The sequence below is a fragment of the Grammomys surdaster genome, unplaced genomic scaffold (genome assembly GCF_004785775.1).
Source record: "Grammomys surdaster isolate TR1022 unplaced genomic scaffold, NIH_TR_1.0 141, whole genome shotgun sequence".
Lineage (NCBI taxonomy): Eukaryota > Metazoa > Chordata > Mammalia > Rodentia > Muridae > Grammomys > Grammomys surdaster.
In genome coordinates this window covers 9,167,164-9,193,600 of record NW_021604599.1, presented here as the reverse complement: position 1 = coordinate 9,193,600, position 26,437 = coordinate 9,167,164, and the positions used below count along the sequence as shown (strand labels likewise).

The following is a 26,437-nucleotide window of genomic DNA, read 5'->3' as shown; positions in this document are numbered from 1 at the left end:
TTAAAAGATGTATACATGTTGGATAGTACCTTACGGCAATGTATTGATGTTGAGTCTAAAATAAGCAGTACATATCACATTGGCTTTGGAATACAAAATAATGAAGTGTCAGTTCATGCTACATGAGAATTAAAAGAGCTCAAAGGCCTAAAATTTATCTCTGGGTCTGAAAGCAATGGCTAGGGAAAAGCAACGCAAAAAGGAGATAACAATTTGGAAAGAAGAATGAGTACTGCATACCATGGGGGGTGAGGAGCTGTGTCCATTTGGAATGGTGGGTACTTGCTGAATTGGTAGAATGGGTCCAGAATATGTGGGGCATTGAAAGAGAGCAAGAAGTTAGAGCTTTATACTGTACTTATGAAGACCTACAAAAGCATCCTTACAACTCAATCACTGAGACAGAATTTCATCAAGACTATCTTCTGAACCTATGCCACAGAAACTCACTAGGGTAGACACTTTCCTACAAAGAGAGGCATGCAGTACACTGTTTTGTCTAGCACAACCTGCAGAGCCCTTACAGTAAAAGGTATGCAATCTGAAACCTGAAAAAAGGTTCTGATGAGTTATATATATTAACTGGATAATCTTGATTTGTATCTTTTTTAAATCTTTGGAACTCAGTCCAATCTCTGCAAAGGCCTCTAGGTATTTGTTATGTACGTGTGCTACATTCTCAACTTGTCTGTTGAGGTGTGAGCTTATGTTCCAGCACTTACTTGGTATCTTCACTGGACTCTAACAGGCATACTAACTTTATAATACTGTAACATAATTTCTACTTCATCCACTTTCCCCACCACTGTAAGTAAACCAATTTCTCATCAATAATTAGCTTGACAGTTTGTTCAGGCAAAAATTTAGCAGTTCTTTCTTACCTCTGTCATGTCTATCACTGAAGTCAAGTTCCTTCCTCCCCCATCCCTTTGTGCTACTGCATTAATCTCTTCCCTGGTCAAAAACAATAACCCTAGGGGGGGCTTCCTCGCTTCTTTTCTTAAAGTTCTATTCTTCATAGAGTAGCTAAGAGTATTCACCTATAAACTGATTTTAATAACAGTATCCTTGTGTTTAAAATCCTCCAGTGGATTCTATCTTAAAGAGAACAGAGCCCAGGGTAAGGGATACAGATTAGTGGTGGAGTACTTGCCTAATCTCTGAACACTAAAAAGGGGTGGGGGGATGCAAACTCCTTGCATAATCTGTAAGGTCATATTAATCTGAACTATGCCTTCTTCTCTGCTTGGAATTTTTTTTTATTTTAAAAAAACAGTGTTTCTTTGTTGTAGCCTTGGCTTTCCTAGAACTATGTAGCCCAGACTGGCCTCAAATTTGGAAATCTATCTTCCTCTGCCTCCTGAGTTCTGGGATTAAAGACATGTTCACCACCAGGCTGGAATGTAATTTTAATCCCACCAAGGTTTCTTTTAATACATGGCAAATACATATGTATCTCAGAGGCTTTGTATGAGCTACTTCACTGCTTGGGGTACATTCCTACTTGACTGAAGTCTTTTCTTCACCCAGGACTTATCTAAAATAGCAACATTTCAAATAAACATTCCCTAAGCAGCTGCCCATCCTTGTGACGTTAGCCATCACCTTTATTTTCCTTATTTTCTCTTGCTGTCTGATCTGATTATCTGTTTCATGTTGCTTGGTCCATCCTCCAAACTAGAGTTCAAGTTTCAGTAAGGAATGTATGTACTACTTAATAATTGGTCATAGCAGCTAATATATTTTAACAAATATATTATTTCCTGATTTCATTCTTTCGAAAACAGTGTGACTTCTAGGGAGGCAGGGTTGAAAAAGAGTTCAGTTCTATCTGTAGGCATTGAACTTGGGATCATCCTGCCTCCACCTCCCAAGTGATGGTATTATAGACAACTGCCACCATGCCCAGCATAAAAAAAAACCCTGCAACTTATAGTATATAATATATATCACCTTATTAAAGCAAAACATATTTTAGATGCATTCTACAATTATCTTTAAAAACAAACCTCTCAATTTTTCTGCTAAATTCTTACTCTGTATCCAAACAAACCCATGTCTTATGGTTTTCTGAGTTTAGTAGTATAAAATAAAACCTTCCAGGGTATGACAACTATAATCTATACTAGCCTTTTTCAATGCTTAGTGGGCATTTCATCATCTATGAAAGTTGATACATTTAAGATTTTAAAAAGTACACACTACTATTTAAAATGCATTTGTGGCTATTTTGATATTACTTTGAGTAGGTATGCAGAAAAGGTTTCAATGTCAGATAAAGCCTAGGAACACAAGGGACAGAATGAATGGTGGAGTGTGACTGAAAGGTAGCATTGCTTAGACTCTGACATACCAGCATATAACTGAAAGAAGGTATCATCTCTGAAGATTTAGCACCTGAAAACCCCTAATTAAAGATAGACTTAAAAAAAAAAAAGGAAACAACCACTTGCCTTTGTCTTTTTCAATATTCCTCTTGCTTACTGTTTGCCAAATACAAATTACTTACTAGTTTCCACAAAAGTTTTATACTCCAACGATCCCTCTCAATGATGGTTAAGAGGGAAAGACTTTAATTGTGAAAATGAATGTTATGTTGTCATTTTAAGATAATGGCCATACTTTAAAACTAAGCAAAGACTAGTGACTATTTCTTAGAGGAAGTAAAGTTAGACAAAGTCACTTTGTGTATCTGATCATGGGTATAAGAATGGGAAAGGCATGGTCTGAAGTACCGCTTGTGTTTTCATGTCCTGTGATTATGCACAGGATAGGACATCTCAAACTTAAGAATCCTGTAATGTCAAATGCAGCATTATTTATTTTTATACTTACTGTCTGAAATTCCTGGGGAACGGCTTGGTCTGCACTCAGGTTACATACTTGCCTAGCTCTCTTCATAAGTTCCTTGCACTTCTGTAATAATCTCTGTCTGTTGTCATCCAATTCAATGAACTGTTGCTGCAAAAAAAACAGTAAATATTTCAGAATGTTACTACTAAATCAGAGGCTTGTTGTATAAAACAATCACATATCCAATAGATTACTGATTTTTGATTATGATAACCTGTCATTTGAACCATGACTTTTTTATTAAAAAAACGCATTAGCCTTTTATTATGAAGGTAAAAATTTAAAGTTTAATATCAGAGCCAGTATTTCTCTAATATGTAAGAACTCTAAAGTTTACTTTTGTAAATGTTTAATTTTAATGAAATATTATCATACACAGGCTTTATATAAGAAAACATAGCATACAAATATTAATTTAAAAATTACTTTTAATAACTTGTATGGGTGCTTCCCACCTAAGTTTTCTCTCCCCATCCTTTCCCTACTCCCCATCCCCATCCCATTTTGGGGAGGGAGGGCTGTAGAAACAGGGTTGTATGTAGCCCAGGCTAGCTTCAAACTTGTTACATTGCCAAGAGTGACCTTGAAATCCTGATCGTCCTGCTTCCTGAGTAAGGAAATTACAGTCACATAGCCCTACCTTGTATCTCTTATCTCCCACAACACTACACAGTAACAAGATGAAAAGAGGGATGGAGAGATGGCTCACAACTGCCTATAACACCAGGTCTAGGAAATCCTCTGGGCTCCACGTGCATATACCCAAGCCCCTAAAATACATATATTCAAAAAGGCAAAGTTATTTATTTATTCATTCACTCACTTTTTTATTTATGTTTCTCTGTGTAGTCTTAACTGTCCCAGAACTAGCTCCGTAGACCAGGCTATCCACGAACTCAAAGATCTGCTTACCTCTGCCCCTTGAGTGCTGGAATTACAGGTGTGTGCCACCACCACTAGGCCAGATAAAGTTATTTTTAAAAAACTATTTAATAAACCATTCAAGTTCACACATTTAGAGATTATAATAACTCCCATTCATGCTTGCCTGTAAGAAACCCTACTCACTGCGTTGTGGGATCTTGTCTCATAGTAACATCAGACACATATAGTCTCACCAACATGACTACCCAAACGTGAGTTAAAGCCCATGGAGCCTCAGGCCTGCACAAGGCCCACAGGTAACCAGTAAAGGTGGGAGCAGATAAGGTGGTTCTCCCCAGAGAACAAAAATTGCTTCTCCAGTGTCACATGGTCAGACCCACAAACATACATACAAGTAATACATGTATGTACTCAATAGGTTATATTTGGAAACACACACACTGGATTTATATATGTGGGTATGTATATAAAAATACATGTATACATGCAGTAACAACTGATGAAAAAAAAAAACCATGAATCTGAAGGAGGGAGGGAGCATATGGGAGAATTTAGAGGGAGGAAAAGGGAACAATGTTGTAATTCTAACATATTCTCAAAAACAAACAAACCAACAGACTACATTTAAATATCAAAGGGGCGGAGGAGAACGGCTTATCTTGGGAAAGGGTTTCCTATGTCCAGGCTCACTTCAAACTTACTATGTAGCCAAGGTTAGTACTGGACTCCTCATCTTTCTTTCTGCTTCTACCTCACAAGGGCTGCCACTCTAAGCTACTGTGCTTGCCCTATACAGCACAGGCTCCGTTTGTTATAATAAATGCTTTTCAGTGGAAGAAGTATGGATGCACAGAGTGTATAAGTAGGAAATAGAATATATAATGGAGGTCAGAGTGATTGCAGAAGCTGTGCCAACTGCACAGCTTTAATGGGGGAAATTACTAAGAACTAGTTATGAAGAAAGATTTAAAGATAGATGATAATGAATATATAGGCACAGAAGCCTCAAAGATACACTCGGTTAGTCAGTCAAATATGACAGGAGGGGAGGCATCTATAAGGATGTAACAATTTAGCCTTACTGAGGTAGACAAAGGCTAGCCTTTCAAGTTTCATCTAATCTACCTAATGCCACTTCTAGACCGAGTACTATCATAACCATCACTCCACACATTAGACAACCTTAGGAAATGTGCTATCTTTTAAATGTGGCTGAGAGGCACCGAGAAACTTGCTCGATGTTCTATGAGGAGGTTTCTAATAACGAAACCATGTTTATGTCACTCTGTAGAAAACTATAAACTAATTTCCCTAAAAAAAAAAACAATAAAAACAAACAAACCCCCAAAACACTTAAGGGGTTGACGCCCTAGTTATACTTCATGACTATGTGATTAACATCTCTGAAGGACTTGGAGAATTCGATCATTAACAAAGTCCTTGGGTAATTCAGTTTGACAGTAAACAATGAGATAAAAGTATAAAAAGTAAAAGGTTATATACTGTATTGAACTAAAATAAAAGTAAGCCTTTTTCTAATTACTAGCCTGAGAGAAATAAAAGAACTATTAAAGAAAACAAGCCATTGAAAAACTAGGTATGGGCTGGGCGGTGGTGGCACACGCCTTTAATCCCAGCACTTGGGAGGCAGAGGCAGGCGGATTTCTGAGTTTGAGGCCAGCCTGGTCTACAGAGTGAGTTCCAGGACAGCCAGGGTTATACAGAGAAACCCTGTCTTGAAAAGCCAAAAAACTAGGTATGGATCTGAAAAAAACAAAAACAAAAACAAAAAACAAATTAAAATGTGTTCAACATCCTTAGCATTCAGATAAATGAAAATTAAAACTATTTGAGATTCCATTTTAATCCAGTTAGAAGGCTAGGATCAAGAAAACAACTGACAACAAAGGCTGTTAAGAATGTGGAGAAATGGGAACTTTCATTCACCATTTTGCAAACTGGTGTAGCCATTCTGGAATTCGTTGTAGAGAAGTTACACCTAAAAAGCTAAAAACAGATCTACACGTGACCCACATGTAGGCTGCTGCTTGGCAAATGTCCAAAGGACTTTCTATCCTATTAGAGGTGCTCGCTCAGATATGTTCACAACTACTCTATTCACAACTGCTAAGAACTAGAAGCAGTCTAGAATATCATCAGTATATGGATAATAAATTCTATTCAGCCATAAAGAAAAACAAAACCTGTAGGTAAATGGATAGACTATACTAGTATATTATACTTAAGTGAGGTAGATGAGACCTGGAAAGGCAAATGTTGTATACATTCTGCTTTATCTTTATCTAAATGCTTAGATCTGAAATGTCTCTTTGGTTAAGAGCACTTGCTATTCTTGTAGAGTAACCTGGGTTGTTCTCAGTACCCACAATGAGGTTCACAGGCATACACAGTACACCTACATACATTCAGGCATTCAAATATATATACACAAAATATCTTTTTTTTTCTCTGTGTAGTCCTAGCTGTCCTGGAACTCGCTCTATAGACCAGGCTGGCCTCAAACTCAGAGATCCACCTGTCTCTGTCTCCTAATTGCTGGGATTAAAGGTGTGTGCCACCACAGCCTGTCTTACAAAATAATTTTTAAAAAACAAACCATACGGAAACATTATTTTATAAACTTAATGCAAATATAACCTGTGCGTGTGTACTTTATGTGGAATTATGTCACATTGGGTGATAATGTTCCTTAAAAGACTATCTAACAAATATAAATAGCCAGTGTCAGGCTAGGAAATTAAGTTGTTGGAAAAGAGGTGTTTAAGAAATACCTCTTTGAAGGGTGCCTAGGAGACCCTCAAAACAATATGGATGATTGCCATTGTCCTTGTCTACCTCCCAGAACTTAAGGTTAGACACTATGAAGATACCACACACTCTAGACACAGGACTTGGAAGTATCCTCTTTGAAGATTAGCTCTTGTGGTATGGGAAGGAGCTATGCATGCTGCCCAGGGAGAAAAGTACTCAAAAATTTTATCCATTTGCTAACTGTTGTGAAGCACACAGTCATCAGCTGGGCAAGATATCTCCAATGGTGTGACAATGACATTTTATATCATTAGGATAACAACAGCCATTTGACTGTACTTAAGGCCTGTTCAGTATAAGGGAACTCATGGCTGGTACTGTAAACCTAGCCAACTACTCATACCTAGAGATGTTACAGGCCCCAGAGGAGAAACTACTACTGTCATTCTTCTAAACCAATATAATTTCTAACTGTATTCTAGAGCAGCTGTTATCCTTCATCAAAAAAGCTTCTTTCTGCAGCAGTTAGAGGCTTCTACAGAGATCTACAATTCGTTAAAATGTAGAGTAAGTGAATCAGGGATGTACAGACTAATCAGCACATCTCTAACACAACCCTTATACCTCGGCCTCAGAAGATGAGAGTGGAAATATTTTTAGAACCAGAAGACTGGGATACTTACTCTGAGGTACTGGATGCGAGAAGGATGCTATAGCCACAAAATCTCAAAAATATAACTGACTCTATAAAACATGCATAAGGAGCATACCAGTGAATGGGAAAAATGCACAAAGCTCCACACCCAGATGAAGGCAATCACCCAAGCAATGTCGGCTGAAGGGCAAGACCTCTTATAGGTTCTCCAGTCTCAAGTGGTCAGTCCTAAATTCATGTACATATGAACATCACTAAATGTATTCAGTAGGTTGTATATACACACAGACCACACACACAAAACATGCATATGTGTTTGGGGGTGTGTGTATACGTGTATATGTTTATGTATGTAATAAATAATTATAAAAAAATGAAGTGATGAAGTTGAAAGGAAATTGGGGAATACTAAAGAAGTTAGAAAGGGAGTAGAGTCTATACTCTATACACCGTATTCATCCATGAAATTGTCAGAAATTTTATTCAAAAATAACAAAAGATATGGGGAGAGAGGGAACAGCCAAAGACAATTTAAGTAAGGAGCTCCAATCACTTTAAGCCACAATTCTTGTTGATCCTTGTTGGCGGAACACAGAGAAAAAAGAAATATCTATTTATAGAAGATTAATCAAAAGGCTTTATTTGAATTCCTGATCTTAAATAGTTAACTGAATATAGAGAATAATGTATCTATCTGGCACAAAAGAATGGGCAAAACTTATAAAATACCTTCAATTAGTAGTTCAGAAACCTTAAGTATATATCTTGAAGAAACAATTATTACCTTTTCTCTGAAATTCTTTCTCTGGAAAGTTGAATTGTCTTAAAAGTTATACAGAAATAGCTTGACTAATATTAAAGAAGAAAAAATTTTTCCTGGAAGGCCCTCTTGTGGAAGAAGAATGCTGTACATTTTCCTTTATTTGGGAATCCCAGATCTAAATGCTTAGATTTGAAATGTCTCTTTGGTTAAGAGCACTTGCCACTCTTTAAGGGTAACTAACCTGGGTTGTTCCCAGTATCCACACAAAGGCTCACAGGCACCTGTAACTCCAGGTGCACAAACCCAATCAATACATCTACAACACAACCCTTATACCTAAGGTTCAGAAGATGGAGTGGGGGCTGGAGAGATGGCTCAGCAGTTAAGAGCGCTGACTGCTCTTCCAGAGGTCCTGAGTTCAATTCCCAGTAACAACATGGTGGCTCATAACCATCTGTAATGGGATCCGATGCCCTCTTCTGCTGTGTCTGGAGACAGCTACAGTGTACTCATAAAATATATATATGTATAATACATATATGAAGATAGAGTGAGAATAGAGGATCTCATGCCCTCTGAGGCCACCTGGCACACACAGTGCACATCCATCCATCCATCCATCCACTCACATATATATTGAAAATATTTTTTTCTTCTCAGTCTTCACTATTTAAAAAAATGTGATAAATGAACAATAAATTCCCTAGAATTATTCAAAATAATTAACTGGGTTTTCTAAATACTCTCTAGGCTAATATGACTGTCTTCCAAGAATCACTTTAAATTTGCTTAGACATTCTAATCTCCTTGACATACTGCTCCATCATGTATGGCCACTTAAGTGTCTTCATTTAGGTTCAGATTGTGTTTTGCTGTCAAGCATGACAAAAATCATGGTTTATCTAGGATTATTTACACAGACATTTCTTTTCTAGATTTGAAATCAAATATTTTTTCCAATGAGCTGTTTTAGTACAAAACAGCATTTAGAGACCATGCAGATAAAATGAAGAAATGTTTGGTTTGCTTTGGGTATTTGTGTGTGATTTTCTTTTTTTTTTTCTTTCTGAAACAAAAGTCCACTATGTAGTACTACAGGTGTCCTCAAGCTGACTCTCTTGACCCACTGTCCTGAGTGTGGGCATTAAAGCCATGTACCACCATGCTGGGCTTGTCCTCCCAGTCCCATTTAGAGAAAACACATTGTGAAGTTATTTTGGTCATTTCCAACTCAAACTTTTCAAGGTTTTTATTAATTCCCATCTTTATTTTATACTGAAGCTGTTTTCTTTTAGGCTAAAATTCCTAATAGCATCATTTATCTCCTCACCTTTACAAAAAGAACATCACAGAGATTAACAGCTTAATTACTTAAAACAGGTAAAGATTCTCTTTGAAATTCTTTAGAACTGTTTAGAATCAATCTTTTTTGGAATAATTTTTTTCAGTAAATCTATGCTTCTAAGCCAAAGATGTTAGAATTTACTTAAAAAATTTTAGTAGAGAAATTATAGACATTTAAAGTTAATAATCTGATTGACATTTCGCTACTTGCTTGAGATGGGGTCCATGCTGCCTATGCTGGTCTCAAACTCTTAAGCTCAAATGATCCTCCAGCCTCAACCTCCAAAGTGCTGGGATTATAGTCACAATTCTGCCTGGCCTGCATTCTGTGTTTTGTATTTGTAAATAGAACAACAATTCTTGAGTTGTACTGTCCCTGCTCTTAACAGCTCTTCTTTGTACATTACCATTCTCTTTTTACAAGCACTTTACATGATATTCATACCTCCCTACAGTCTTCTGGGAGAAAGGTTATCTATCGGGTCCTCCTAATAAACAATCCTTATTTCCATGCCTGAAAGTATCAACTCACATAAAAATACTGATAATATCTAAAAGATAGCAAATATATACCATTTGATTTGTAACTTTCATTCCTTTTCAGAGAATTAATATATTAGACTTATAACCACACAGTTATAGTACATGTATAATGTAGTTCTTATTCTTTTCAGTAAGTTTTGTTTTTCAAAGGAGTTTGAGATTCTTGTTTTTTTTTTTTTTTTTTTTTTTTTTGGTTTTTCAAGACAGGGTTTCTCTGTGTAGCCCTGGCTGTCCTGGAACTCAGAAATATGCCTGCCTCTGCTCTAAGTGCTGGGATTAAAGGCGTGCGCCACCACTGCCCTGCGGAGTTTGAGATTCTTAAGTCTAGACTGCTGCATTATTAGACTGCTGTTGTCTAGTCCACTATTTGTAGGATTTCTTTGTCTCTCCTGGTTTCAGCTCTTTTCATATTGGACTGCTGAGTTTTCCACAATTAAGAGGGCCTCATCTCTTTAGAAAAGAAATCCTGCTGGCAGTTTGCTTTGAAGTTCCTACTGACTTATGCTGCTAAACTGTACTCTGGAATTCTCAGGTGGAAATGAAGAATATGATTAGCTTTGAAAATCAATACCAAAAGACTATTTTTTATTCAAGAATTCCTTGGATTACACCTGAGTTTATTTTAAGGGGAGAAGTTAGAATTTACTGGGTGAAGAAGAAGTCAGTGGGCAATGCCAGAAAGACCGATCTTATGGTTAGAAAGTTTTGAATCATATAACATCACCACAACTCCCTAAACTTAAAAGAGGAAGTCTGGATACTGAGTGCAGCACAGGCTAATGGTGCAATCATGCACAAATGGTGTAATAGAAACTCAGTAGAATCCCGGCAGCTTGGGGGAGCTTCCTGGCTGGTAAGCACAAAGAATCATTAGGAGAGAGACATACAATTCCTCATTAAAAGAGTACAAAAACTCTCTCAGATATTGTTCTGTGTGTCTCTTTATGAAAAGTCAGTGTTATTCACAGGTCTGTGCTTTTTTAGTAAACGACTAAGCATGAAGGGGTCATGGTCAGTAAAGATGGCCTAGGATCCTTGAAATTAAAAAAGCCAGTGTATTAAGACAGAACAGTCTACTGGGATATTCCTTATAAATTGTTCAATTTGGTACTAACTGTATGTGGTTAGCATCAAAACAGGACTTTAAGACATCAATAAGGATTTCTCAAAGTTTAGTTTTGTTACTGCACAGGTCTCCCATGGATGTTTAAAATACCAAGTGTTCTATTCTTGAGAAAGTAATTTAGAGATTAAAATACTAAGTAACAACAAAAACAAAAATAAAAAATAACTGTCACCATCACCCTGACATCACATCTTTAGAATTAAGTTTGTGTATTTTTCATATTTCTTTCCCCTGCACAATTTTATCATCTATTGTGAAATATTAAAGTTAAGGTTAAACTGTAGTGATTATTCATCTATCCACTTTTACATCCTTCAAGTATTGCTTCCTCATTAAAAAAATACTAAGTTTCATTTTATTAATGATGATTATTACTGTGTCTGAGAGCGTAGGTGTAGACACACTAACTCTGTGCAGTTAGCTTTCTCCTACCTTTTCCTAGGTTTGAGAGATTAAACTTTGGTCACTGCCATATTGTGGGAAGTGCTTTTCTTTAATAAACTACCTTGATGGCCTCTAAATTTGAAATTACATAGTATACAACAACTGGACACTGAAAATAACAGTATGTGATTTATACTTTTAAACTGGTTTGAGGCCCTAAAATAAAAAAAGAAGAGAAAAATATCTTACTTCTGTGACGCGCAGCTGGGAAGATGATGCCATGTAATCTGCTTCTAATTTGTTCTTCTCAGAGATCACTGTAGTATTTTGAAGAATCAAATCAACTTTTTGAATATGCAAAGAAGTGCAAATCTAGAAACAAACAACCCATAAGATTTCGGTTTTTTTTTGTTTTTTTCCGAGACAGGGTTTCTCTGTGTAGCCCTGGCTGTCCTGGAACTCACTCTGTAGACCAGGCTGGCCTCAAACTCAGAAATCTGCCTGCCTCTGCCTCCCAAGTGCTGGGATTAAAGGCGTGTGCCACCACCAACCGGTGATTTTGGTTTTTATGTTGTCTAAATTGCCTAAGTTTTACAACGAAAAGCCATAGTTCTTTTTTTTTCAAAACAAAATTATGAATCATGAAAAATTAACCTCTTCCTGTGATTGACATCTCTATCAAATGGCTAATATAAAACTACTTTAAGAAGTTACTTCCTAAATATTTAGGTTATTTGAAAGAAAATAATTTAACCTAATGAGTTAACTTTTAAAATTCTCGGTAAGCATTAAAACCTAAACAAGCTGAAACTGATTATAAAAATCTCTTGCTTATATCACCAAACTGAACACTTGAAAGTGATTATTTCCATAAAGTCCTCCAAATATTACTAAATTTTAATACTTAGCAAGTTTTTCTTTTAAATGTCAAAAATTAAGAAAAATATCCTACCTTTACAAGGCCTGTTAATTCAGTAACAAGTTTTGCTTTCTGAACATTTATTTCTTTTATTTTGGTACTTGCTCTTCGTTCTTCCTCTTCCAGATTGCAGGTGTCCTGTTCCATCAGCCTTATACTGTATAACAGACACATATAGTGATGGAGAGGTCAGAGCTAAACAAAGGACCAAGGTCCCTTGTGTAGCTGAGTTACCTTAAACTTGTGATTTTCCTGCCTCTACCTCCCAAGTGCTGAATTATGTACCTCCACTCCTGATCAGTGCTGCTGTAGGGGATTGAATCCAAGTCTTTGTGCATATTAATAAGCAAGGCCTTAGGTCCCTTGAAGTTTTTTGGGTTATATAGTAATAATGGTAATCAGAAGTATAAATACTAGCTCCTACATTAAGGACCTCTTAATACAATCAAACAGGGTCAAAATATATTGTGGAGCTATTTGACCAGCAAAGTCTAGTGCTGATGCAGACTATGGAGTCAGAAAGGAAGTTTGAATTTCCCCATTGTTATTCATCAAGAAGTAGAACAGGGCAAGTTACACCTTGGAGCTTTAGGTTCTTCATCTGTGCCCTGCAGATGACAAAACTTCCTCCATCTGAACTTGGAAGAAAAAACATACAACATAGAATAATACCTGGCCCAGAAACTATTTATTAACATAGGTTGATACTGACATTGTTCATAAAACACAATCCTTTAAGCAGATACAACTGACCCATAAGTAATAACAAAAGAAAAATCAACACAAGGTTTGGGAACGGAGCTCAGTTGGTGGAGTGCTTGCTTATTAATATGCACAAAGACTTGGATTCAATCCCCTACAGCAGCACTGATCAGGAGTGGAAGTACATAATTCAGCACTTGGGAGGTAGAGGCAGGAAAATCACAAGTTTAAGGTAACTCAGCTACACAAGTGTGAGGCCAGCCTGGGCTACATGAGCTACACCACGCACCCCCACAAATTATCATTAAAACAATTCTAAAGATTAAGAAACAAAGGTTTGAAAAGTCAAGTAATCACCTAGGATTATAGATATTAAGTGGTAAAATAAATTTAATACCAAAGTCCATGGTCTTTCCACTAAACCATGGTGATTCCGAGGAGACAGAGAGGGGAGAAGTAGTAGTCATAAATAAGACCCACAAGTACAGCGGGTGTTGTCCAAGGAAGAGGTGCTGGAGAGGAAATCAAGATTCTGAATAATTATGAAAGCCAGTCTTAGGAAGCACAAGGTGCAGCTTGGAAAAACCCAACCAACCTACCCACCCACCCACCCCAAACTTTTGAAACAGTATTCTGGATGAACTGAATGGAGGGTCCAACCATCACTGCAGGTCATCACCACAAAGCGAATAAAGGTAGAAATAAAAATAACGGGCTGGTAGTATACAAAAATTCATTTTCTTCCAAAAATCATTAATAAGAAAGTCTTAAACTTCAACAAGGGAGTCACAGGAGTCACACAGTAAAGTATAAATGGTTTGTCAACAATTGAAGATAGGATTAAAATGAAGGGTTAAAACTGATAAACAAGGTTAAAAATTGAAAAAGAATGCAAGAAAGAAGCTATTTGCTTTAAAAAAGATTTAAAAAAAATTTTGTAATGTACTTTATTGTCTTTTAAAAAAATCTTTTCTGATTTTCCCAGTTTTTTAATCTTAATTTATTTTTTTTGAGAAATTAGTATGAATACTATATTCACATCATCTCCATACACCTCCCTTACTTGCCTCCAACTACTCTATGGCCATCCCTCAAATTCATGATCTCTCTGCATCTCTCTGTGAGTCTATTAGAGTTCCCCATATGTATTCGTATTAAGGCTTACTTACCACTTGGGATTAGATAACCTATGAGGAAGCTCTTTCCCGGTGAAAACCGATCCCCCCTCTCTCAATAGCCACTGACTGCTTGTAGCCCTTTATTTACAGGTACAGCCTTATGAAATGTCCCCAGTCTATGCTGTCGGGTTTATCAGCTCAAAATATCAACACTGGAATAGTATGTAGCATTTTTATATTAGAGGCAACCAGTAGCTGTCTAACTGGACTTAAAGCCTGCTCAATAGGAGGTATTTCATTTCTGGTATTACAAAGTTAGACAATTACCCATGGCTGGAAGTCACGGACCTTAGGAAAGAACCTACAACTGTCATTATCCTATATGAATATAATTTCTAACTGCATTCTAAACACACTCAGAGACACTGAGTGGGTCAAAGGACTGGAAAGAACACTTTAGTCTGACCTTTGCCCTCTGCACCACAACTGAAGTTTGAACATTGATAGTAAAACTTCAGAAATTACTAGAAACTGCTGCTGACAGTCCACAACTGAATTAGTAGATACTCATGCCATGTGTTTTTGAAAACTACAAGATACCTTGCCAGCTTGGAGCTGATTTTCTGTTCCAGTTGTCTTTTTTTTGTTTTTCTTTCAAGAAGCTCCTTCTTCTTCAGCCTTAGCTCATTGTCTTTGAGCTCAAGACGCCTGTTTGTATCACGCAAGGCTACCAATCCTGAGTCCACTGTTTCCAGTTTTCTATTAATTTCCTATGGAATATTCAAAAGTGTTAACAAAACCTTTTAAAGTTCTAAGGTCTTAAAACACCAGTTGATATATTAGTAATTAAATCAAGTGAACAAACCTTTAGCTGTTCTTCCAGGTGCCTTCTTTGCTCTAGATCCACAGTAACAGTGAGGAACTGGGCTACTTTCAGGGATGTATTACTAGAAATAACTTTATTTGAATAGAAAGAAGTTTTTAACACATACTTTTCTTCTGCTGTATAAATTTGTTTTAATCGAGTTTCTTGTATTACCTGTAATGTAAAACAGGAATTCATAAACATCTAATAAAAACTATAATATACGCTTTAAAGAACTAAAGAATTAAGAACAAAAACCAGGAAAATTCTAGTACAATCTATCCAACATCTGTAAACGATGGTTAATGTATCTTAGATATTTGTTTTGGAAAGACATCCTTTCAGAGTGATGAGAAAGCTAACTAAGCAGTGAAAATGGCCGCTTTCACTTCACACTGACATCTCTCCCAAGTATGGTAGTTTTTCCTAAGAGACACTAAGAGCTCAGTGCCCAGTGCTGAACTACCTTGTATCAGCTAAATGGTTTACACTTTCCTCCCCTTCACTGCATTGTTCAAAGGTATATAATCTCAGACTTACTTTTTCCATGTTTACAATACTAGATAAAAATACTTTTCATGGAGCTCAAAGAGTTTTATTTTGACCTTTGTTGTTTAATCATTTTTCTTCACTTATACAAGAATTTTACAAATCAAAACATTCTAAGCACCATAATATCATTAGATCTAACTGTCTACTACCAATAGGCTGTTGTGATTCCCACCCCAACCTCCAGTCTCTGAAGCTTCATAATCAATACTATTAAGGCTTATAATACTATTAAGGCCAGAGAAATTCCTAGTCTAAATGAAGAGATATGACACTTTAAGTAAAATGAATAAACAGAGTATAAGCTGGCATCCTAAATCTTGAGTAATTTGAAATAAAAAGAAATCTCATGAAAACAAGTTTTAACTGGGACTTGAACTGACACAAAATAGTGAGGAAAGGCATTCCTAGCAAAAAGGACATTTCAAGTTAAGGAAGCCAACAGACAATGGAACCCAAGCTGGGTGTGTGTTGCACAAGTGTAATCTAGCATTTGAGGAGCAGAGTAAGAAGAGAAAGGAACTCAAGGCCAGGCTTGGCTACATAGTAAGTTCAAGGAAGTCTGAAAACATAATGTTCTGTCTCCTAAAACAAAAACAACAAAACCCTCACACACACCCCTGCTGCCACCCAACCCCCCCAAAAAAGCTGGTTCTAAGAGAGATTTGGACTGTCCCTGCTAGCAAAGAAAGCTTAAGGAAAAAAAAAAAAAAAGATGAAATGTGATCATTTGGAGTGTCGTCAATAAAAGCTTTAAGAAGGTTAAAGCTACCAGAATAGACCTATATCCCAGTCTAGTATTCTATGCACACTTAAAAGAGCATCTAGGATGCCATACTTTTATTAAGCAAGGCAGAATCATCTAAGAGCATCCAGGCATTACAGATTTTAGCTTTATTCAATTCCTCTAAAAACACAAGAATTTATTAACTTGTTCTAAGTAACTTTGTCTCACTTCTGCTATAAAATATTAGTTAACAGTCACAGTTTTATGACATATCACGACTTAAAATGTAGAGTTTCTATACTCTTACCCGTTCAATTCTTTCTCGGGTTCTTTCAGTCCCCACAGGAACTTCATGGATATGGTACTGACAGCAAAGGTAACTCATTACAGGATCAGGTGCGTCAAATAACTCTCGAAGGTACGAAAAAAATCCATACTGTCTGAAAAGAAAAGGGCTGATTTGGTTTTTCTTTTAAAAATATTATTTTAAAAACCTGAAAACTGAGTTGGTACAGCAGATGAAATGCTTGCCTTGTAAGTACAACAAAAACATGTAGTGCAGGGTTTAAACCCCACAACCCATACAAAACTGCAGGTAATGGGGAGATGGGCAGTGGATCACTGGGGCCTCAAGCAACATAGTGCCCTACTTGGTAAATCCCAGACCAGTAGGAGACCTTTTCTTTCCATCAGAACACTAACACACCAAAAAAAAAAAAAAAGAGTCTGAGGATGGAAAGTTTGAGAAATGACACCTGAGGCTGTTTTCCGCATGTATACAAATGTGCACTCACAGAAATACAACCTGATTGTTGACAAGCAATAAGTAAAATACATAGTGTGGTGATTTGAGTGAGAATGGCTCCCACAGGCTCATGTTTGACTACTTGGTGCCCACTTGGTTGAACTGGTTGGGAAAGATTAGGAGGAATAGCCTTGATGGAGGAGGTATCATTGGTGGTGGGTTTCAATGTTTAAAAAGCCCACACCAGGCTCAGTTTCTCTCTCTGCCCTATGCCAATGAATCAGATATAAACTTTCAGCTACTGCTGCAGTCTATGCCTCCCTGCTACATGCCATACTCCCCACCATGATGATCATGGACTTATTAACCCTCGGAAAGTGAAAGCAAGCCTCTAACTAAATCCTTTCTTTTATAAGTTGCCTTTGTCATGGTATCTCTTCATAGCAATAGAAAACTAACTAAAGCTGTGGGTGGTGGAACATGCCTTTAATCTCAGCACTGGGGAAGCAGAGGCAAGTGGGTATCTGTAAGCTCAAGGCCAGTGTGGTCTACATACTGAGTTCCAGGACAGATAGAGCTATACAGTAGGACCCTGTCTCAAAACAACAACCACCCCCTCAAAAAAAAAAGAAAGAAAACAAAGAAGGAAGAAAGGTGACTAAGACACACATTTTAGCAATAATAGAAGAAAAGCTTTTTACATTTAAAAAAGAAAAATCAGTGGTACTATTTTCTTCCTTGCTGTTAAGCTTAAGCTTTTTATAATTATAAATGTTTTTTATTTTTTACAAATTATCTTTTGTTGTTCCTTTTATTATTTTTATATGCCTAGTTAAATCCAAAGACCAGATATTTACACATAATTGTATAAAACTGCATTTCTTTACATTTAGCCCTTTACAGAAATTATTTTGGCTGCAGAAAACAATTCCTTACTTCCTATTTTTAATGGCTAACCTATCCCTTTTACCTTTAGTAAAAGATGTCTTTAACTAATCCAATCCTGTTCCACAACTAGATCACCCTGATGAAACATGAACATTCTATCTGACACACTCCTAAGCTTCAACTCTCCCCCATTTTAGATTTCAGCAGAACTCCTAAGACAGACAATACAGCTTATAACGAACATATTATGTGAAGAAGAACTTAAGATTATTCAGTATTCAAATTAGTTCCAATAATACTTTCAACTTACTTTAACTCATTCAGAGATCTTGAAGGTGCTTTGTCTGCATATGAAATCTTGGGAGCAATAACAGCATTTACTCTTAACTTCTTATTGTCACGAACCTGAACACAGAAAAAAGACAATATTAATTACCATGGGTTCAACTGAAATATTTTTTTTTCAAAATTGCTTTCTTAAAGCTTTTGAGACATCATGAAATTGCTAGGGTGATCAGAAACTTTTATTTCTCTCCTATAACATTTACCTACCCTAAAGTCAATATGAGCTTTTCTACTTTATGGGTTTCTCTACTTTGGTTTTGTTACTCGAGAGACAGTCTTACTTAGTCTGTGGACAGGAACTCACTATGTACCCCAGTTTGTCCTCAAACATACAATCTTCTGCTTCAGCCTGTCATGGGTTGGAATTACAGGCATGTGCCTCTACACTTAACTAAAATCCTTTTCTTTCAGAAACATGTACTGACTTTTCTCAGATGAAAGAAGATGTCAGAATTGGCTTCCAAATATGTAGATGGCAGAGCTATATGTTAATTAATACTATATTATCTTGTATGGGGTTTACCTATCTGCCAATAATGATTATAAACGCTAAGCAAAATTTTAAACAATTATTTTAAATGTAATTAGACAACAAATTTGAAGAATGGAACTGAGTAAGATCTGAGCTAATGTGACTTGTGACCTGAGAACAACCCCTTAACTACCAGGAGAGATACAGGAATAAAAACCTGGGTAGAAAGATGTAGTCTGTGGCTTGAAACAAATCAGAGGATGGTATTTGGAGTGATTAGAATGGCTATGTAAACAAAAAGGTAATTCTCAGCAGGATGCTGCCAAGTAAGAAGCTTTAAAATACTTAAACCTGTTTCAACCTTTGGCTGATTATTCAACTATAAATACATGGAAAAATTCTAGTGAAACATGAGAAAGCAACAGAAGCCTTGGGGTTGGTGGTAGGTCACTGAATGGGAGAGGCTAGAGAGATGGCTTAGTATATAAAGTGCCTGTCATGAGTTCATAACCCTAACATCCACATAAAAGCTGGCTAGAGCAGCATATATATCTATAACCAAAGCACTGGGTAGGTACAGACACAGGAGAATCCCCAGAACCCCTAGAACTTATTAGCTAGTAAGCCTAGCCAATCAGTAAGCTACATGTTAAGTAAGAGACATTGTTACAAAAATTAATGTGGCTGGAGACAGGAAGACTCCAATAGCGCAGAGTTCTCTCAGCCCTTATCAGAGATGCTGTTTCTTGCAGTAGATGGTAATTAACAAAGAAACTTACAACAGGATAATGTACGCAGAGTCACAGATCTTGAAGCACTTACCCCAATGTTTCTATCAAAAACCCCTCCCTGCCTCAAGGCTCAGGGATGTACACAGAAAAGGAATGGAAGGATTATAAGAGCCAGAGGTGATGAATGACTCCAAGGAAACAGTGTCTTCCAGACACAACAGAACTGATACATATATCAACTCAGAGACAGTGTCAGCACACAGGGGCCATGTACAGGCTCAAACCAATCAAAATGCCAGCACACAACAGTGGAAATGGACATAAAGTTCCAGCCCTAACCAAGAAGCTATTTGCAATCGATACTTGCTAGGAAATGATAAATCAGTTTTCTCCAATAGAGTATCACTGGGTATAGTATATCAACCACACTCCAGGGTAGGCCCCATGCTTAATAGCTGGCCAACATAAAATGGACTCACGGTTGTGTATGGTGAGTATTATGTGCTGTTTGCTTCTGGCATTTTTTTTTTGTTGTTGTTGTTTTGGTCTTATTGGTTTTTATCTTCTTCTATTTTATCCCTGTATGCTTCACCCCTTTTGTTTGGTAAAAGAGAACAGGAAGTTGGATGGAGAGGATTTGGGAGGAACTGGGGTCAGTAAAAATATCATTAAAATATATTGTATAATTTTTTTAATTTTAAAAAAATTACCCGCCGGGCAATGGTGATGCACGCCTTTAATCCCAGCACTTGGGAGGCAGAGGCAGGCAGATTTCTGAGTTTGAGGCCAGCCTGGTCTACAGAGTGAGTTCCAGGACAGCCAGGGATACACAGAGAAACCCTGTCTCGAAAAACCAAAAAAAAAAAAATTACTCACAAACTTAACTTTGAGATATACTAGAAATAAAGAGTTGGAGGGGCTCAGTGATGCATGGTGGACTTCTAACACTTAGAAAGACGCTGAAGCAAGAGGATCTTAGGAGTTCAAGGCCTGACTAAATTCACACAAAGAAGTACTTCAAAAACAAAACACCCTCTCATTGAATCTTAATATATAAACAATTCAAAGTGAACTTTAGAAATCCATTCTGAATAGCTAAAGGTCATGTGGTGGTTTGAGTAAGATTGGCCCCTATAGCTGGGCAGTGGTGGCGCATGCCTTTAATCCCAGCACTTGAGAGGCAGAGACAGGCGGATTTCTGAGTTTGAAGCCAGCCTGGTCTACAGAGTGAGTTCCAGGACAGCCACAACTATACAGAGAAACCCTGTCTCAAAAAACCAAAATATGATTGGCCCCTATAGGCTCCTATATTTGAGGGCTTAAGGGCTGGCATTACGGGGTATGGATTTGTTGGAGAAGTGTGTCACTGAGGGTGGGCTTTGAGGTTTCAAATGCTCAAGTTGGGCCCAATGTCATTCTCTTTCTGGTGCCTGCTGATCCAGATTTAGAACACTCAGCTACCACAACTGCTTGTGTGCTACTGTGCTTCCTGCAATGATGATAACTGACTACACCTCTGAAATACAGGCCAGCCGCAATTAGATGTTGTCCTTTAAAAGAGTTGCTGAGATCATGGTCTCTCTTCACAGCAACAGAAACTAAAAGAGACCATAAAGCAAACATTCAACAGAAGATAAGACATACACTGGGCTGGGGAGGGTGTTTAAGGGGTAAAATGTAGGCCTTGTAAGCACAAGAACCTTATTCTAATCCCCAGACAACAAATAAAAGGAGAGGGGGATAGGGGTGGACACTTGTAATTCCAATGCTGGGGAGGTGGAGACAGGCAGGCCTTTCAGACTTTGACTACCCTAACTGGTGAGTTCTTGGTGAGTTTTTGGTAAGAAACTTGGTCCCCCAAAACAAAACAAAACAAAAACCCACCCCAACCCCAAAAAGAATAAAACCCAAACTAAACAATAACAACAAAAACCCAAACCCAAACTACCCCTCCCCCACCCCCCCCCACACACACACAAAGAGCAAAACATAAAACAGTGCTGAGGCAGTAGAATGGAAGAGTTTCATTTGTGACTGACAGATTAACATTCTAAAACTTCTTTCAGGTTTTTTTTTTTTAAACATAAAAAAGAGTTAAGTATACTGATGATACAGAATGTGATATTATTTCAGAAAATACATAGAAATGACACACCCATGAAGGAGAAAATCAGAAGGTACCTTGTCAATCAGTGTATTATTGGTTAGTACTTGCCTCTCTGAGAAAAATCTCCATATCTTCTTGACTTTCAAACACAAAGGCTCTTAAGTCATTTGATGAAATATGATTTTCAACATATTTTGCATTTTTATTATCTTTCATATTAATCTATATAAAAAAGAAGAAATTAGTTTTCCTGAAACAGACTGATTATTAAGAGTGCATCACATATATCTTGGATTTACTTAGAATAAATTTACTGTTAAGTAATTTCAAAACATTTTGTTTGCTACTCAGAACAACCGCATGCATGGGGGTCTGCTTTACAATGACTTAGTATATTTCTTAATCTTGACATAAACTCCCTATTCTACTTGGCTGATAGGTACAAAACCATAACAATGCCTTCCTTAGATTCATGGAAAAAACTTTTCATGAGAAGTCAAAGGCTTGCATCACCCCAACATAAACATATATTTGGGTTTTTTGGTTTTTCTACTCTGAAATTGTACCTGCAATTGCTTATATGGCTTCTGCTGCTCCACATCAACCTCATAGGTGCTGTATTATAGGCAAGTACCACATACACAATTTATAGTAACATGATTAAAAACTATTTACTAATTAGACACTACTGCACAAGTGGCCCAATTCTACGAAAGATATTAAGATAAATAAGGGGAGAACAGTTTCAAGAATACCAAGTCTTTATTCATTACCATGAATAAGCAAAATGAAAAGCAAGACATCATATAGCTCTCATTAAAAATGACACTAGAAGTACTGCCTTTAGATTCTGTAGAAGAGCTGGATGAACAACAAACAAGTTATTTATATACGATGCTATATCATGAACCATGCTATTTCTAACTAGGGCTCCGGCCTGGGGATACAGCGCAGTGGGAGAGTACTTGTCTAGTATTTATTAGACCCTAGGTTCAATTTCCAATACTGCTCAAAAAAAAAAAGTATGATTTAAAAAAAAGTGTGTTATATAAACACTGACTAATACTATTCTCTAGAAAATATCAAGCTCAGAAAAATAGGAAGGCAGACAGACAAACACTATAAAATATGATCATCCAGGCAGTATACTATAATAAACATCTGGTGTTTGTCATTTCACTTTTTTTCATATTCAACTACCTTATGGTAAAAAGTGCAAATTAAGGAAAATGTAAACTTCTAGAATGGACAAAAATAATTGCTATGGATTAACCAGTATAGGACTTGGTTTTCATGCTTTTCCAGGTTGAATTTATTAGACATATCTTTCCATTTGAGAACCAAAAGACTTCATCTTGTGTAAACAGTTCACCACAAGGCCACTCAATTCTTTAAAATCTCACAAATAGTTATTTTGGTCACAACCCAATTTGTGACATTCTAAAAGTGAATGATTTATCTTTTCTTTTTTTACAGGTATAGTACATATCTTCAAGTAAAATTTTATGTAACGTATTGGTTCTTTAGCTTCCTGTTTCTTAGAATACTGCTCTGTTTTTTTCTGGTATTCAGTAGAAATAATACTTGTCCAAAATTTTCAAAGAATTTTACAGTTATACCTTCACAAACACAGACACAGACTAGTAAGTACAGTAGATATAGAGATCTTCATGTCACCTGGTTAATGTAATTTCCTGTTTTACAATTTTTTAAATGAAAATTTTCTGTATACCCTATTCAACCTGTCTTATAGTTCATTAAAGTGTCCTATCTTACTCATTCTTTATTATTAACCCTAACCTACAGCATTGTTTGTATGTGTATGTATATGTGCAGGTTCACATATATGTATGTAAGTGGAGGTTAGAGGACAATTATCATTGCTCCTCAGATGCCATCCATTTTATTTTTTGAAACAAGGTCTCCTGTTGGCCTGGTACTCACTAAAAAAACTAGACTGGCTGTCAGAGAACCCCAGAGATCCATTGCCTCTACTTTCCTAATGCTAGGATTATAAGCATACCACCATGGCTGCTTTTTCACATGGGTTCTGGGGGATTAAATTCAGCTCTTTGCAAGCACTTTACCAAATGAACTATTACACTGGACTCCATAACAGTATTTAAATGGTTGTACTATATTCCACTATGAGAATGAGGTGATTTATCTTACCTACCAGTATCTTTATAAATTTCCTTCTTTATGCACATTAATTATGTTAATACAAGGTATAATTGTGATCATATTACTATGGTAATAAAAATAATACCTATAACTCTTTTCTACATTTTCCAGTTCTAGCTAGACTGGAGTTGTTAGAAATAAATTATAAAACTGGAGTACTGACAAGCTAGCTGACATTTTCAATGTACATACTCTTAACTTGCCAAGGAGGTTCATTTTCAAGTAGAATTGAAGGGTTCGGTAAGTATACATATAGATCTGGATGGAAAGAGAAACTAGAAGGTGGAAAGACACTACACAGAAGTAGAGTGTATCTTGTCTTAAAACACCGAGATGTAAACATACTCCAGTTAGTGATATGACCTGGTGATGGGCTAGTTAGACAATCAGATGGCAAACCTGATTAAGTTCTGAACTATTACTGAGGTTGCTTTAAAAAAAAAAAAAATGAGCAAATAACTATATTTGCATTCTAACTTATAGCAAGGGTTTTTTTTCAGTCCTTATCAGATCAAAAAAATGTGAATACACTAAATATAAATTCTCTTCTTAATTTTGGAAAAATATTCCCTTTGCTGTTGTTTCTGTTTGGTTTTAGAGGACAGGGTTTTACTATGTTACCCAGGCTAGAATGTAACTTGTTATGTAGCTGAGGCTAGCATCAAACTCTCAATCCTCCTGTCTCAGCCTCTCAAGAACTGAGATTATAGGCACATGCAACTGTGAAGAAAAGAACACATTACAAGTATTAATTTTACTAATATTAAGATATAACAGAGTTAAATCTATGCTATTATTAATAAAGAAAAGGATAGGGAAAATAGACCTTGTTGTGAATTCTACAAAGATCTATTATTATCAAACAAAAAATCTGTAGTAAAAACAATTCTTAGGTTATTTGGGGAGTTCTAATCTTCATGTATCTTTATCTAGTATATCACTACTAAGGAATGTGTTTTATTACTTACTATAAAACTAAATTAATCACCTGAGAGTTTGATAGAAATTATCCCATTAAATTCATGACCAAACTTCATTAAATTACTACAGCTTTTCTATTTCTGATGACCCAAATCATCAAAGCTATCAATTATTTTATGGTATCAATTACTTGCTTCATTCACAAAATCCTCAGAGTGCTCTTTTAAAATAGATAATTTTCTTGCTTATGTTATCAAGCATCCTTTATTAACATTTTTATAAGTTTCCCACTTCTTAAGCAGTTTTTAATTTAATACTATAATCTAAAACCTAGTCAAGCAACCTTATTTTATACATGATCCTAGTTAGAGAATCCCCAGTTTCCTATCATTTTATGGTGCATGTGTACCTGTGTGTGTTTGTGTGTGTGTGTCTGTATGTCTGTCTGTCTGTCTGTCTGTCTGTATGTATGTATGTATGTATGTATGTGTATGTGTATATACATATACAATACAATACATGCCGAGGTTGAAGTCAGGTTCTTCCCCTAACCTCACTCCAATTTATCTGGGTTTGAGAGAGGGTATCTCCCTGAATCTGGAACTGTAAATTTAGTTATACTGGCTGGCTCCATATCCTGTCTGCCTCCTCAGTGTCAGCATTGCAGGCATGCCACGCCCACCATCTTTTCCCCTCCCTTTTATAAGTTTTGATAACTCAAGTTTTCATGTTTGCATGGCAGTACTTTATAGACTGAACCGTCTCTCTGGTCCCCTAGTTTTAAACTTTTTTCTGGAAAAAATTCAGTTTATATACCATTATGGCTCAAGGGCACTTTAGAAAGCTTATGTATGGATTCAGCCTCACAGTGATTACAAATTTAACAAGGAAAACCACGGTCTTAGCAAGAATAAGAATTCTTACACCAACAAAAATCTACAATAACCCTAATAATAAAATTAACAGATGTTACAAAAATGAGTAACATTTCTTACCGTCAGCATTATGGGTTCACAGACTCTTTGTTTAAACCTATCTTTGTTATTTCTCAGCCACAAGACTGCATCATACGTATCCCGGTACCTCTGTCTCAGCTTATCTTCCTTCTGATTCATAAGATTGTCAAAACGTACGATATGATCACTCACACCTATAATTGGAAAGAAAAGTATCACTTCTCTGAAAACACTAGCATATCATCTTGTAAACAATACAGAATATCTTAAAAAAATACCACTCAGGACAAATATTTCAAAGTCTTTCTAAAATTACTTAACATCTAAGATAAAAAGTGAACTGAAGCTACTAAAAAGCAAGTCACCTGGAAATAAGAAAAAATAGTGAAAAGGGGCAGAAGAGGTTTTTTTTTCTTCTTCAGAAAGTAATTACCTTTAATGTGGAACTGAATTTATAACAAAATCAATAAAGAGAGATACTAAATTTAAAATGTTCTTAAGTAATACAAAAACACTGAAATCAATCTTCAAAATCTCTTCTTAGAAAGTTATCTACAAGTCTAAGAAAAATAAAAGGTGGGAGGAGGAGAGAATGGAATTCAGGAATAGATTTATTCAGTGAAGGAGAGGGATGGGACAGATCCCAGCAGAAGATCATGGAGAAGGCCTTGGAAGTGATCTGCTTAGATGGAAGCAGAATAGCAAAATGAAGAATTCAATAATAATAATAATAATAGTTGAATTTTCCTTTTTCCAAATTTAAGGAGATGCTAGACTGGTCAGATGGCTCAGGGAATGAGAGTGCTTATTCTACGAGCCTCATGACCTCAGGTTGATCCTCAGATGCCACAGTGGTTAAGAAAACAAAACCAACTCCAAAACA

At 36.5% G+C, this 26,437-nt stretch overlaps 1 protein-coding gene across 5 annotated transcripts in view; it reads right to left on the bottom strand.

The window, feature by feature from the left end:
- Positions 1-26,437, bottom strand: part of Smc5 (structural maintenance of chromosomes 5) — a 64,037-nt gene that overhangs the window by 8,157 nt on the left and 29,443 nt on the right. For 3 of the 5 annotated variants that reach the window (XM_028764055.1, XM_028764057.1, XM_028764054.1), the window contains 10 exons: positions 25,594-25,748; positions 21,602-21,715; positions 18,149-18,243; positions 16,513-16,645; positions 14,930-15,103; positions 14,665-14,834; positions 12,278-12,401; positions 11,575-11,697; positions 2,836-2,961; positions 241-285 (listed from right to left, as the gene is read on the bottom strand). In XM_028764055.1, coding sequence (XP_028619888.1) covers positions 241-285; positions 2,836-2,961; positions 11,575-11,697; positions 12,278-12,401; positions 14,665-14,834; positions 14,930-15,103; positions 16,513-16,645; positions 18,149-18,243; positions 21,602-21,715; positions 25,594-25,748 — 1,259 coding nt within the window. The remainder of the gene's footprint in view (positions 1-240; positions 286-2,835; positions 2,962-11,574; positions 11,698-12,277; positions 12,402-14,664; positions 14,835-14,929; positions 15,104-16,512; positions 16,646-18,148; positions 18,244-21,601; positions 21,716-25,593; positions 25,749-26,437) is intronic. The other 2 variants (XM_028764056.1, XM_028764058.1) reach the window with 1 other exon arrangement.